Raw genomic sequence first — 13,891 nt, 5'->3', positions numbered from 1 at the left:
AGCCCTCAATGATTACTGTTTGAAATGGTCAGAAGTAAAATTTGTTGATGCTGTTTACTTAAAGTGTATAGCAAGTAAAGATTGCATAAACTTTGGGTGCTGACAATGGGTCACAACTGGTTTCAACAGACATGAAAACTTTCCATATGAAATATCACATTAGATATATTACATCAACCTTGTATGCAGTGCTTAATTTGTGCTTGTTGTGTCCGGTGCGAAGCACCGGCACTTATTTCTGAGGGCCAGCGCTTAATTTTCTGTCTCAAGCATTTACTGCGAGCACAAGACACTTGGGAAAGACGGAGGAAGAGAAAAACGAAAAAGCGTCAGAAAGGGGAAAGGCAGGAACCTGCAAGAGTAAGCTGAAGGGGCAGGGAGTGGCTATAAATGGACTGAAGGGGCCCGAGGTGGCTTCAGGATTACGCTGCCTCAGTATTATGTGCTCGCACTTTTAATTGCAGCTGCCGCGTGTTTAAGAGGAGAGCTTTGAGCACCGGCACCTTTTTATTTACAAATTAAGCACTGCTTGTATGACCCACAGAGTTCCGCAAGAACAGTATCACTAGCAGTGCAAACCAATGCTCCATGGGGTAGCATAATGAGAGCGAGGCTGTGGCCTACTGGATTGGTCCTCACTCTGCGACAGGTTCCAGTCCATTCTTATTCCTCCAAGGAAGAAACTCTGGCCCAGATTCAGAAAGGAATTGTGTTGTTATTGCTTCACGCAAAATGACAAAATGCAACACAAGTCCTTAAGTGATATTCCCTATGCCATGCAATGGGCGATTTGCACCGCCTTGTGTGACTTTGCAAAGAAATGTAACGCAATGCAGCGGCGTGTGGTGCATTACATTACATTTTGTAGTGCTAGAAGTCACCTGGTTGGAGCATGGGCTTTCTCGTACACCCACCCATGGAATTTGATTTAATTGCAGATATATTAAAATCAATAAACCTTGGATTGCACCAAAATTGTACACCTCCCACGGATGGCCTAACAAGGAGAAATATTTAAACGTATTTTTGTTACTTCCTCTATGACATAGTGCTTGTTGTGTGTACGTGTTGCCCTGCACAGTGTCTGAGTTGCGTCCTAAACTGTGTGCCGGGGTCACCCTGTACAGTGCCTAAGTGACAGCGGCTCCTTGTACAGTGCTTGTGTTGCCCTGCACCATGTCTATGTGGCGTCCTAAACTGTCTGTGTGTCAGCGGCTCCTTCCACAGTGCTTGTGTTGCTCTGTAACCTTTATGTCGGTGTAACCAAGTAAAGAGCGTGTGTGTCACCCTAAACGGAGCCTGTTGTGTGTCAGTGTTACTCTGCACAGCGTCTACGTTGCACCGTTGAGTATTTGTGTGTTACTGTCACACTGCAGTGTCCATCCAGTGTCACTGTCACCCTGCACAGTGCCTGTGCGGCAGAACCTCTATGCACAGTATCTGTGTCATCCTGCAGTGTGTTAGTCACCCTGCACAGTGCCTGTCGCCTGCCAGTGTTGCCCTGGACAGGGTCTAAGTTCAACCCTAGAATATCTGTGCGCAGAGTCACCCTGCAGTGTCCATTCAGTGTCACCATGCACAAGAGCCTGTGTGCCGGTGTAACTCTGCAAAGTGCATGTGCATTACAGTTATCCAGCAATAGTTTATGAGGGGCCATTAACTTCCCAATATAAGGAAAACAATATGGGCGAACCCAATTTCTTTCAACAAAAAAACTGCTACTCCAAAATGCGTGCCCTTCCACAGATCGCCACTGACTATGAGAAACACCCTGGATTTCTCATACTACTCTGTAGTATGTATGGTTCATTACTGTATCCCTACTCAATGCATGTTGTGTGCACGCGTTTGGCTGCACAGTGGCTTGGCGGCACTCAGGAGCATTTGTTTCAGCAGCGTCACACTGCCGTGCCTACTCAGTGTCAGCGCCTCCGCGCACAGCGCCTCGTCACCCCGCGGCGCGCTCGCAGCGCTAGTCACGGTCCCACCGCAGTGCAGCGCCGGTTTCAGCGCGGGTCACCTCCGCGGCGGTGCCTGCCAGGAGCGGAGACGGCGGCGCCCCCCGCAGCCCCTCCCCCCACCCCCCGGGCTGCGCTGCCGGGCGCGGGCGGCAGGGGGCAGGCCCGGGCGCGCGCCGGGCCGCAGCAGCCGTTGCTAGGAGACGGCGGGGCGGGCGGCGGCATCGGCAGTGCGGGCAGCGCCGAGGATGCTGCGGCCCGGCGGCGCTGCGGCTTCATGAGGCCGGCGGGCACGGAGCGGCCCCGGGAGGCGCTGCTCAGCGGCCGGGCGCCTCCTCCTCCTCCTCCCTCCCGCTGATGGTGCGGGAGCTGGCGGTGCCGGCCAGCGCGGGCCCCCTGCTCCAGCGCTGCCTGCCGCACGTCCAGCGCCTCTTCCGCGTGCGGGTCCGGCTGCTGCGCCGGGCCCAGGACCAGCTGCAGCCCGGGGGCGGCGGCGGGCCTCCGCCGGGGCAGGGCGGGGGATGCTGCTGGGCGCTGGTGGAGCAGGGCGACCCCCAGGACTGCGAGAGAGCCCAGGTGAGTGGCCCCCGCGTAGGGTCGCCGGGCGTCCCGGTTCTGCCGGGACAGGCCCGTTTTATTTCCCCACCAGCTGCCCCTGCAGATTTTGGCAATTTTCAGGTCAGGCCCCGGTTTTCAGCAAGGGTCGACTGCAAGCAGTGAAGGCGCGTTTTTATGTGCAACAGAGCAGTACTGGCTAGCAACTATTATTAGAAAGATATTTTATTTAAATAACGGGTAATATACTGGGTATTAAGACTGACTTTTTATTTATTCCCTATAGTACCTCCTCTGTTTTTATGTTGATTGGTGCTGTCAGCCTCTGCCCCCCGGATCATGTTGAATTAGTCCTTCCTCTATTTTTTTTGCAAAATCTCCAGATTTTTGGCTTTCAAATTCTGGCCACCCTACCCTGAAAGCAGCAGCTCAGCAGGGTTGGGAGCCCGAGCCACCCAGGGACAGCTGCGCACTGTCCCTACTGCCCTTCACCGGCTCTTGAGTCGTGACAGCCAGCAGCAGACGAGTCTGTCCCTTGCATATGACCGGGATTTACAGGAACCACCCGTGGTATCTCTCTGCTCGTTTCTGTTTCTTTCTGGACTTTAAGCCCCCAACCACCCATATCTTCTTCTACCATTACCTTACTCCTCTATACCGCTGTGTTCCTGAAAATCTTCATTTTCATACACCGCACACTGCTATATCACATGCCCCTTATTTTTCCTTACCATTTCCTTTACGTTTGTTTACTGTAATCTCCATTCCTGTATACACCCCAATTCCTGTACATCTAATTCCTCAATAGCCTTTATACCATTTCCTTATGTTTACATAACCCTGAAATCCACCATTATTTCCTGTACTCTACAAATAACCCCACATGTCCTCTAAACATTCCCCTGTTCTTGTATTTTGTCTCCCTAAAAGCCCCATTCCCATATAATGGCAATCCTGTCTATCTCCTAGCGCTATTCTTCAATTCTTTCTTCCAGCACTCTTCCGTAATGTACCCCCATATCTCCAAAAGACCTCACTACTGTACAGCCCTCATATCTTTTCTGTATTTCCGTTTTACAGGGTACGTCACTTCCATGTTACACATTCTTGCCAATATTTTAAACTCACAAGTTCTTTTGCTCACATTTGCCCCCTCGCTTCCATATCACCCAGCTCCTCTTCAAATAATTAATTTTTATCTTCTAGCTACCTTTTAGCCAACCCCCTGGTTCACAGATCCTACCCAATTTACTTCAGTTTGGCTTGCTTGCTGTATCCAAACTTCCCTTCTATACTCTCCTGTTTCACACTTCCCTATGTCCACTATTCTTATGTAGTTTATAATCACCTCTGACACCTCGCAGTCTCCTCCTGTCCACAATGCATTACCTTTCACTATCCCAGCTTTTAGGAATAATATTCATATGCACTTCCAATGCACAGCTGGCTCTAAGTGACTGAACGGATGGCTGCTGAGCAGGTCCATGATTAGTGGTCTCTTTAAAACGCTCCAAAATCATCTCAGTCCCCTGAACAAGACTCTGCACCTTTCAGAAATCCTAAAATCTGTTTTCCAAGTGAAAGATTCCACACTGCTGCCGTGTAAGACAGTGGTACCCTTCCTGTGGTCTGTAGTATTATTAACAGATTAGGTACCCAGGTTTTAGTAGTGACTCAGTAGGGGGGTCCCCAGGTTTCCAGTAATGACTCAGTGCGGGTCCCCAAGTTCCAGTAGTGATAACGTGGGGGTCAACAGAAGTCAAAAGGGTGGGAACCGCTGTTGTAAGACATGGCTCTGTTCAACCTATACTTCCTGCACCCTCACACATTCTATCCATCGATTGATTGCATAAAAAGTCAAATTTCTCATTTAGGTTATCTACAAGCCTATATCCGGAATGAGGTTTTGTCCATCACAATTACTTATGATCCTCCATTCTCCCAAATATCTTGCTTCCTCTGTTTCTTTTCTTCTATACCATGTTTTTTGTCTTTAATGTGTCTTATTTCTTTCTCCTCCATGAACACATCTGAGGTTTTCTGATATCTGTCCTAGGCCCAACAGTGATTCTTCAAAGGGGGCTAGGTGATGTTTTATCTTGCTACCACTTAGGTTTCTTTACTGGTTTGCAACTATATCACTAAGTCCCTCCACCTGCCCCCTCATGTTGACAGTTTAAGTTGTTTTGTACTGTTCAACAATAGGCCATTGTTTAATGTATTACTTTAATTCTGAATTGACAGATCGTGCTCATCACGTTTTTCCTGTTACATAGTTCACCTGTACCTGATTCCTGCATGTCAGGTATACAATCTCTGCAGTCAAAACACAAGTTCTTGCCCCTTTTCCTGACCACATCATTGACATTGTGGCAATGAACACCTACCTTCACATTTTGCAAAACGTTGCCTTGTATCCAGGAGGACCTTGATTGGAAAGGCCTTTCAAGTGTTATGGAAGAATGTTTGATTATTGTCCATAGATGCATTATTGAACAGGTGGTTGTGTTATTTACATGCTTCTTTTCCTGTGTTGAACGCTTCTTATTATTACATTTGCGAGCAACCACTCAGAGATATTGAATACCCATCCATCTAACTCATGTCTACTCTGCTCTTCATTTGATGATCATTTTTTTATTTATTTATTGGAGTTGTGAATAACCACTCAGAAATGTTTAGGACTCTTGCATCTAACTTTTTCCATTTCAAACTAAAGGTACTTCGCAGGACCTTATTTTCAGGACTGAAAACTGTACAGATGTGGCACAATGGACACACAGTGTGGGACAAGCGTTACATGGGCACCTATATACTTGATACCCACCACATCTCCATTCAGCACAATCCTTGGTCACTGAATAGGGTTAAGGGCCTGGCAATTAAACATATCTAAGGAACACTACCTCCGATAGCTCATCTTCATTGGTCAATGTGTTAAGATTATCAACTATATCAAAAACACCAGAAGCAATATATCTGTACTGTTCTGTCTAAAAATAACACCCCTGCCCCCCTCTCCCCCCCGAAGCATTTTCATCTCCCTCACCAAAGTATTTGAGGACGATGAGTGCATCCTAACCTTTGCTCTACACGTTAGCCATTGTACCTGTAAATGCATATCCCTTATGGAATAGTTTATTTTCACCTTGCCATGCAGGGCATATATGTCCCTCCTCTTTGCTATGGTGTCTTCGACCCTGGATAGTCATATCCATTCTGGGGCAAGGATGTGCGTAATGGGTAGAGCTGCCGACCTCGGAACCGGGGAACCAGGTTTGAGCCTCTGCATTGGCTCAACATTCTGGAAAAATCCCTTAATCTCCCCAGAACTACACAAATTGAATGAGTCCTTGTGTAATGTTAGTGGTGCTCATGGAAAGCACTCCAATACCTTTGGGTCGAGTTTACACTGTGTAAAAAAAAAAAAAAAACCATCTATGGTGAGTTGGGTGATATTCACGTGGCTGCTGTGAAAGTTGACTAACAACCATAGTGACACGAGAAGAGACCTATGTGTTTCCCCCTCCAAATATCATACGGAAGGGTTCCTTTTGGGATGGCCATGATCCTATTTATTTATAGAGCCCAAAACCATCCCCACCAAACCTTCAACCTTGGGACAGCATCCTCATATATGGAGCATGTCTCATGTTGAAACCATACCCCACCTAAAGTTAAATAAGCCTGATGGAACCCATACTTTTGAACCAGACCAGTGCGTGGTACCGTCTGTAAATTATTTATTTTGCACTTACATTGTTGTATTCTGCTATGCTCCTCTTTCTCAATTTATTTCTTGGCAGCAACGTTTCCCATTTATTTAGGTGAGGCGTAGGCTGTGGTTTTTATATAGAAGTTCATATTCTGTATACACTATAGATGCCCCTTCCATGCATGGTGGATGCTGGATTAGCGCCTCAGAGGGGAATATGTCTCTCGTGATCTGCACCTTAACACCTGCATTGAAACTTAGTGCCTCAAGTGACAACAGTGGTATCTCTTAGTCAGAACACTAAGTGGAATGCAAAAAGTGGGTGGATTGTAAAAGGGAAGTGGCGTATGTCATTAGGGTTGTGGCCTAAACACCTCAACTACATTTTTGTGAATCCCATAGCGTGCCATCTAAACAGTACTTTACTTCCTCCTTGAGTTTCCTTTATTGCACCCTGAAATATAACAGAACAACTGTTAGACACCTAAAACCAGCCAGGGCTATTGACTTTGTCAATAGTTGTTAGGTGTTTAAGAGAAATGGATAAAACCAATGATTTTTGGTAAATAATATTGAAAATGTTTCAGTTCTGGAATTTGTTGAGACTGTGAATTAAACATTACTGGGGTCGTGGTCTTCAGAGTATCTCTAGCTCTCCTGCTATGTTCCTTCTATGTTACACAGGTGCGCTCTCCCTATGAGATCTAATACCTCATCCCTGTCCTCTTCAGCATCTTTTTTTACTCCCTCCTGAATGCTCTTCGTCACATTCCTTCGCTTCACCACCTGACCCAAACACCTAACACACCCACTCACCTATGAGCACTGTATTTTTTTTTTATTTCACTTTGTCAATATTTTGGCCTGTGTGCCTCCTTCCACACAGCTGCACAGAATGACAATTGCAGCTGGAATATGAATGTGACCACTGCTCTGGGCGCACTCCAGAGAGGCCAAGGATTGGATGACTATGTATTCTGAATACTCTTCTGACCCGCTGTCACACTGTGAGAGACTGACTGCCTTCAGCCAGAACTCCAGAGCTCTCAATTATGTCCCGTTCGAAAATTTGGAGGCGACTCAGTTCAAAGTGCATATACTAGAGCAGCGGTTCTTAACCCATGGTTCTGGGACCCGAGGGGGTTATCAAAGCCTACTCAGAAAATTAAATAATATTATCAGATTAAAGTGTATATAAAGATCAACATTTTCAGACGTTCTGTAAATGTGAAGGAATTTGAAACTGGAGGCTAAAAATTAAGTTGGCACCCTCCGCTCCAAACTTCCCATTGAAATTAAATTCAGATCCTTTTTATATATCTGTGATTTAAATAAAATATTTCACCCCTTATGTATTATTTTGATGGCTGCTTATTTCGATATTTTTGTGTGTATTGTTTTGCGTTTCAAAACATCAAAAATGTTTATACTAAGGTCCCCGGCTTCCAGTAATGGTCTTCGGGTTTCAATAACGATTCAGTGGGGTCCAAAGGTTTCAGTCATGATTAAGTGGGGGTCCACAGAAGTCAAACGTTTAAGAACCACTGTACTAAAGTGATATGCTACACAAAAAATACAGAAACACAAAATCTTGGAAGTAGGTAACACTCTTACGAATGTAAGATTAAGTAAAACATGAAATATAAACAACAACTAAATCACTGACGTGGATTATCTAAAAGGTTTTTTACATAATTATTCAGAAATCAATCAGTGCTGTCTGCCAGCTCTGTTAAGGACATGAATATAGGGACAGAAAAGGGCCCATTTCAATACCCATTTTTAATTACCGGGTCTGAGACCTGGGGAGAACCTGCCCACTTAAAGGCCTCCTCTTAGTCACTCTGGAAGTTACTTAAATTAGCCTCCCGTAAACAACTTCTCCACCATAGGACATCCCCTTTTCTACGAGCATCAACACTTCTCCCTTCATAAGCTGATGAAAATTAAGAATTATAATGTAGTGTAGTAAAAGGGGCAGGAATGCTATTAGCCCCTGCCTGGCCATTGTATTAAATATCTGTCTCCATCTTCACCCACGTGAGTGGGTTTAACTGAAAAGAGGTTAGCCTGTGAACTTTAGGTGTCCTCAGTATTCTACGTGGACACTGTGCTACTGCTTTCAAGGTTCCTTGGAAGCTAGGTCAGTCCCGCCACTAGCACATCTTAGGTGGGTAGGCTGGCAGGCCAGCCAGCCCCTGTTCTGAGGAAGCAGTAGACATTTATTGGAAATCCTTGCTTTAGGGCCACCAGGAAGTTAAGTAAAACCTCCTTTGGACCATGACTATAAGTGCCCCTAAATAATGCATTAGTCTGTAGGCAATGTTCATTGTAACCACCTCTCGCCTTCCTACCCACAAGAGGAACATGTCTCTAGTTCTTTAGGCCAACCGCAAGATCTCTAAATAGTTCAATGAAGGTGGCATTTGCAGCGACATTGAGTTGCTTGTTACAAGGACACCTAGATAGAATCAGATCCCCATTTTAACATAATCCTTGGTGCTGGAAGGGTTTAGCATATATAATGAACACTTGCTATGGTATGCTGCTTTCTCACCTATTTTTCTCTCTCTGCCTTCACACTCTGTCCTCTTCCGCTGTGCATTTTCACTGGTGCTTCTCCCCTGCATAGACCTTCTTCACCGATGAGCTAAGTTTCTTCTTTAGAAATACCAAAACATAAAAACCTACATACATATTGACCATGCAGCCTGAGTCATTCGAGAACAGCAGGTAAGATATTGGGCACTCTTGTCACTTGCTTATGCCCAGGAATCTCTTTGACAACACCTAACCCCATTGGTCAAAATATTAAAGGTGCGGTTGCACAGTTGACTTTGACCAGCAGACAGATTTTTTTTTACCTTCAGACTCACCCTTACTGTAAAAAGGTCGACCACTCATGCCAGTCAAAAAAACATTTCTTCACTATTGCTGCACACTTGCAACTCGTTCCCCTTGGTAAGTCAAGATGGGTACTTCCGGTGAGCTGTCACCTGCCAGTCAGTTTTGCAGAGATCCAGCTTCATCTGCTTCTGTAAATGCTTGAAGAATTCATTTCAGTTTTCCTCTTGTATCTTTACTACATTGCTCTCAAATTCATGCTAGTTTTCTGTTTGATGAAACTCATTTCCAATAGATGCTTGCCTTAATTCACAATAAATACAGGTCTATAAATTACACATAAAACATTACATAACCCATTTTAAAACCATGTGTATTTTATTGCATCATTAATTTAATTTTCTATCATGACAACCAATATAATGTTCTCAAATATACTGCAGTCTGTGGCACATGAGAGTATTAAAGTCCTATCAAACATCATGCCTTTACAAAAATAATAAATACAGTTGGGCATTATAAACCACGGATTAAATAGCAAAATTATAAGAAACTAGAAAATGGATTCACAGTGCTTTTTATCATCATAATAAATTAGACTTTCTTATATTGTTTTCATCACTCCCTTCTACTTGAACCTGGTGGCTGTTTTCAGGCAGTTTAGATGAAGGACCCCACTATCACACCACCGGCGGCGTAGTTTGGTAACTGGTCCTAAACGATTCCACCAGTCAGCCCATTCTTCCTGGCACAACCAGGGGTCTGTCGAAAAAGGACACGTCATTGCAACCACATGTACTCAACGCATTTAGTACATTTTCATTACCAGGTTGGGCAAGTATTTCGTGCAATTCAACTAATCTTAACGTTAGATTTAGTGCTCACCGATGAACCGGAGATGTGTTACCCAGGCAGAACCTAAATCCATCACCTGTTTTAGGAGTTCAGTACCCCGCCCCCCTCCCTCAGTAGCGGTTTGTAGGGATCTTTCTGTTCTCTCTAACTAGGACTGTTGTCACCACGGTGATCACTTGTGCAGCTTTCCACATAACCACAACAAACTTACCATATGGAGTGTACAGACACGCTTCTCTCTTCTACACTGTACAGTAAGTACTGCTATGGACAGGGTTCAGTTATGGTTTTGATGCTGGAGTGGCCTTTGTTTGTTACTAGCTGAATGTGTTTCCCTTTTTGTTGCAAAAGCCTTAGCAAGGAATGAGTCTGTTAATGTAAAGGGCCAATAATGTTGGGGCAAGGATACTTCTGTCCCTCTCACAGCCTTGCCCCTCTTATTACATACTAGCCTGTGGACTAATTATTAGTATGAATTAACTAGTGTCTTACCATAGGTGTACCTGCCTGCTGTAATCCTAGTATTTGCCATAACATTGTACAATCTACAACATAACGTGGATTTCTGGTATAAAAAAAATCGTAATGGACAGTGGGGCCTGCTTACTCACTGTATTTTTAGTACACTTTATATGCAATCTTACCCATTGATTTACTGAGTGAACAGAAGTTTACATGGCTAATATCTGTCCTCTATTCACGCATCGGATCTGCCAATGCTTTACCAAAGATTTTTCCCTGTTGGATCCAAGAATAAAACAGACTTGTATGTGGACTGAATCATTCTTACTCCATTTTGTAGATTGTGACTGTCCCAACACTCCTCCAGAACTTAGGAACGCTTACTTCCCTGAGCTGCATTCCTCATGCACAGCAGCACTGGCCGTGTTGGGTCCAGACAGGTATAGGTGTTATACTTGCAGGTCCAGAGGATTTATTTAGTTTTTTGTGATGGCTGTTGCAGTCCGACTGTCCCTCTCACTGACATCCTTATATTTGAAATCTTGTTTGCTTTTAGTTAACCGATTAAAGCTGACTTGACTGACTGACTAACTGAAATCTTTAGATCAGGCTTCTCCAACCAGTAGCTCATGAGCTACTGGTAGCTCTTCACCAATCTGTAAGTAGCTCTCCTATGTCCTACTTAGCCTACTACATTAGAAGTTTTTCCTTGTTGAATCATTACAGGTATACCAAAAATTAAAAAGCGTGTAATCAAGATGATAATGTGTGTATTTTTAGATCTCAGAAACTGATGTTTGGAGAACAATAGTATTACCCACATAGAGGCATTCTACATTGACGAAGCTGTTTTTACATTACTGCTGGCAGCCATTCCTGATAATCTTGCATATGGTGGCCATAAAATAATTCTGTCGGGCTCTGTCACAGCTGCAACTCTAACAATCTTAGTAGCTCGGGCTGATTTTCACTGAACGTAAGTAGTTCTTATTACATAAAAGGTTGGAGACCCTTGCTTTAGATTAATTTGGTTCAGTACATAGCAACTCAGTTGTCCCATACATATTTTCGAAACTGTTAAGCTAGTTATCTTTTTCCAAATAAGAGTTTAACATTGCGTTACATCCCCTAAAGTTCCTAAAATATTTAAGAATATTTAGATGTTGCAGATAAAATAAAATCCATGCTCACTTGAAATGGATGCTAGGTAAGTCAAACCCATTCTTTTTATGCTTACTTCTAGTCTTCAGTGTTCCAAGCATAAACCTTTACAATTTACCTTTACTGTTGAATAAAGCAGCCAACTTAGATTTCTAGGGTATATCTCCACCACTTAACCTCTGGTATGGCAGTGTATCCCCCTCACGTGAGGGGTCAATTCTGTCACATAAAGTAGTTTTATTTGACTCTTGGTTTCATTAACGCTTTAGGTAACATAAATGTTAATTTCTCTTATCAATTATATCAGTAATAATGACACTGGCAGATACATGCGTGGTCTGTGGGAATATTCCAGGTTTCATCATAACCCCCCTCCCCTCCCACCCCCGATAATGTGCAGTTGGTCATTTTCCATGTCCTTGAGCAATGATGAAGCTTCAGTATTAATTACTACATAAGCTACCACACTGCTCCTAAACCTACCCTAGAATTGAAAAGGGAAGGATTTGCAGAAATGGGGCTGCAGTTTAGTCGCCAGATAAAAAAAAGTCTGCAGCAATGATGGTAGTTGTTTGCCCGCTTTTGTGTCCCTGTTTTATTATGCTTTGCGCTCTGAGATTCGCCTAGCTTCGTCTTCCAACAACTAGCCTTAATTGTAATATTCCTTTATTTTCATTTGATGTGTTGAAATCTCCAAAAGCCACAGCTCATGTTTTATTGATTTACAATATTTATCTGTAAAAATCTCATTATTTTCCAATGTCTTGTGGCCCATTGGGCTCCTTTGCCCATGAAAACCCAGTGTAAGACATTTTGGAATGTCAAGTTCAAAGTGCAAGTCAGAAACCCTTTCACGACCATTGAACCATGTAGCCCATTGGAATTAGATGTGTTTGCAAGTTTCAGTCTAGCCTCCAGTAGTGTTGGTGTTTTGGTTTTGGGAAGATTTAGTACAAGAAAACCATCAGAGCATGGCCTTTTTCTAACATGAACACTGTTTATATACTTGAATGTGTGGAAAAAAAATATATATATTAGCAATACATTTAGTATTGCTGCATCCCAGTCCTCCTTGCGTGGCAGACCGCCACAGGGTCACGATCCCCAATTATTCAAAATCAAGTCTCTTGTGGCAGGGTTCACTCCATCAAGCTCCCACTCCAAGAAACAGTTGCGGCCACTAATTCTTTCGTTGACATCATTCCTTTAATAAAACAGTGGAAAATGCAATGCTTCAGGTTATTAATTGTGAATAATTGTAGTAATTTAGGTATTCACTTATGTGAACCAGTTTACTACTACACTGTCATCGAAACAACACCCGACGCTTTTCGGAGACCGAGTCTCCTTGGTCATGGATCGTTCTTTCTGGCTTGCTCTTCCTCCCCCTTTCCCCTTTGTGTGTTTTTCTCTCTTGCTCTCGGGAAATGCCCTATCAGGAAAAATAAGTTCCAGTCCCCAAAAATGAGTGCCGTTGGCCCACACCTGCAACGGCCATCTCAAATTGAGTCCACCCTCATTAAGTACCTGTGGGTCCTGGGGTTAAGCCAAAGGTGTTAAGGGAAGAACCCCTCCAGTGGCTGCACAAGGGTACTGCAACCATCAGACGAAGTATCTGGTGGAGGAGCGCAGACGCTGTAGAAACTTCCAGTGGTGTTGGGGCAGATGAGATTTCCAGGTGGGAAGGTACATGTTTATAGTGGTGGTCTTCTAGCAAGGTATGATGATCCTGTTGGTCACATTTTGAGTATCCATAGTTAAGATTTTCAGTGTGTGTCCGTAGTTGCGTTGTACAGGGACCTTCGTTGTTTGAAATATAGAATCTTGAAGCATATTGAACATGTGATCTGTACAATTTCTCAAATATCTTGTACCTTAAACCTCCCTTGATGTATGTTTTTTTTCCTGGCCTTTAAGAGTCACCACATTTATTTGCTGCAACATATAAAATCCTTATGAACTGTTTTTGCACTGTGTTCAGGGTAAGGGCTGCTTGATTGTCCAAGGGAAGTCCCTTCTTAGTAAGTCGCTGAACCCTGACCTCACTCCACAACCGAATTGTTGGATTCTTACACGTCATTTACACATTCCACTTGCATCTCTCTTTCTGTTTACACCTGAATCCTGGTAGTATTTATGCGTTTGAGATCTGCGCTATTGCTTGCAGTACATAAATACAATGTACCCGGTGATATACATTTTTGGGCTCCCGTCTACAGATCTCAAAAATTTACTTTGCCCACTTGTAATGTTGAAAAGGTTATTTTGAGGGTTGGTCTGGTGTGTCCTCTTTACTTGATCCAAGTGACATGTACATTTGCCATAAATTATGTCTTTTTGA

The 13,891-nt window shown here is 43.8% G+C and overlaps 1 protein-coding gene across 1 annotated transcript in view; it reads left to right on the top strand.

Moving 5' to 3' along the window:
• The first annotated feature begins 2,190 nt into the window (after positions 1-2,190).
• The window catches only part of ZC3H12B (zinc finger CCCH-type containing 12B), a 209,166-nt gene continuing 197,465 nt past the window's right edge, over positions 2,191-13,891 (top strand). Inside the window, exon 1 of the mRNA XM_069210468.1 lies at positions 2,191-2,534. Within this exon, the coding sequence (XP_069066569.1) occupies positions 2,316-2,534 (219 nt within the window). The 5' untranslated portion in view covers positions 2,191-2,315. The remainder of the gene's footprint in view (positions 2,535-13,891) is intronic.

Source organism: Pleurodeles waltl, chromosome 2_1, assembly GCF_031143425.1.
Source record: "Pleurodeles waltl isolate 20211129_DDA chromosome 2_1, aPleWal1.hap1.20221129, whole genome shotgun sequence".
Lineage (NCBI taxonomy): Eukaryota > Metazoa > Chordata > Amphibia > Caudata > Salamandridae > Pleurodeles > Pleurodeles waltl.
This window is presented reverse-complemented; position numbering and strand designations above follow the sequence as displayed.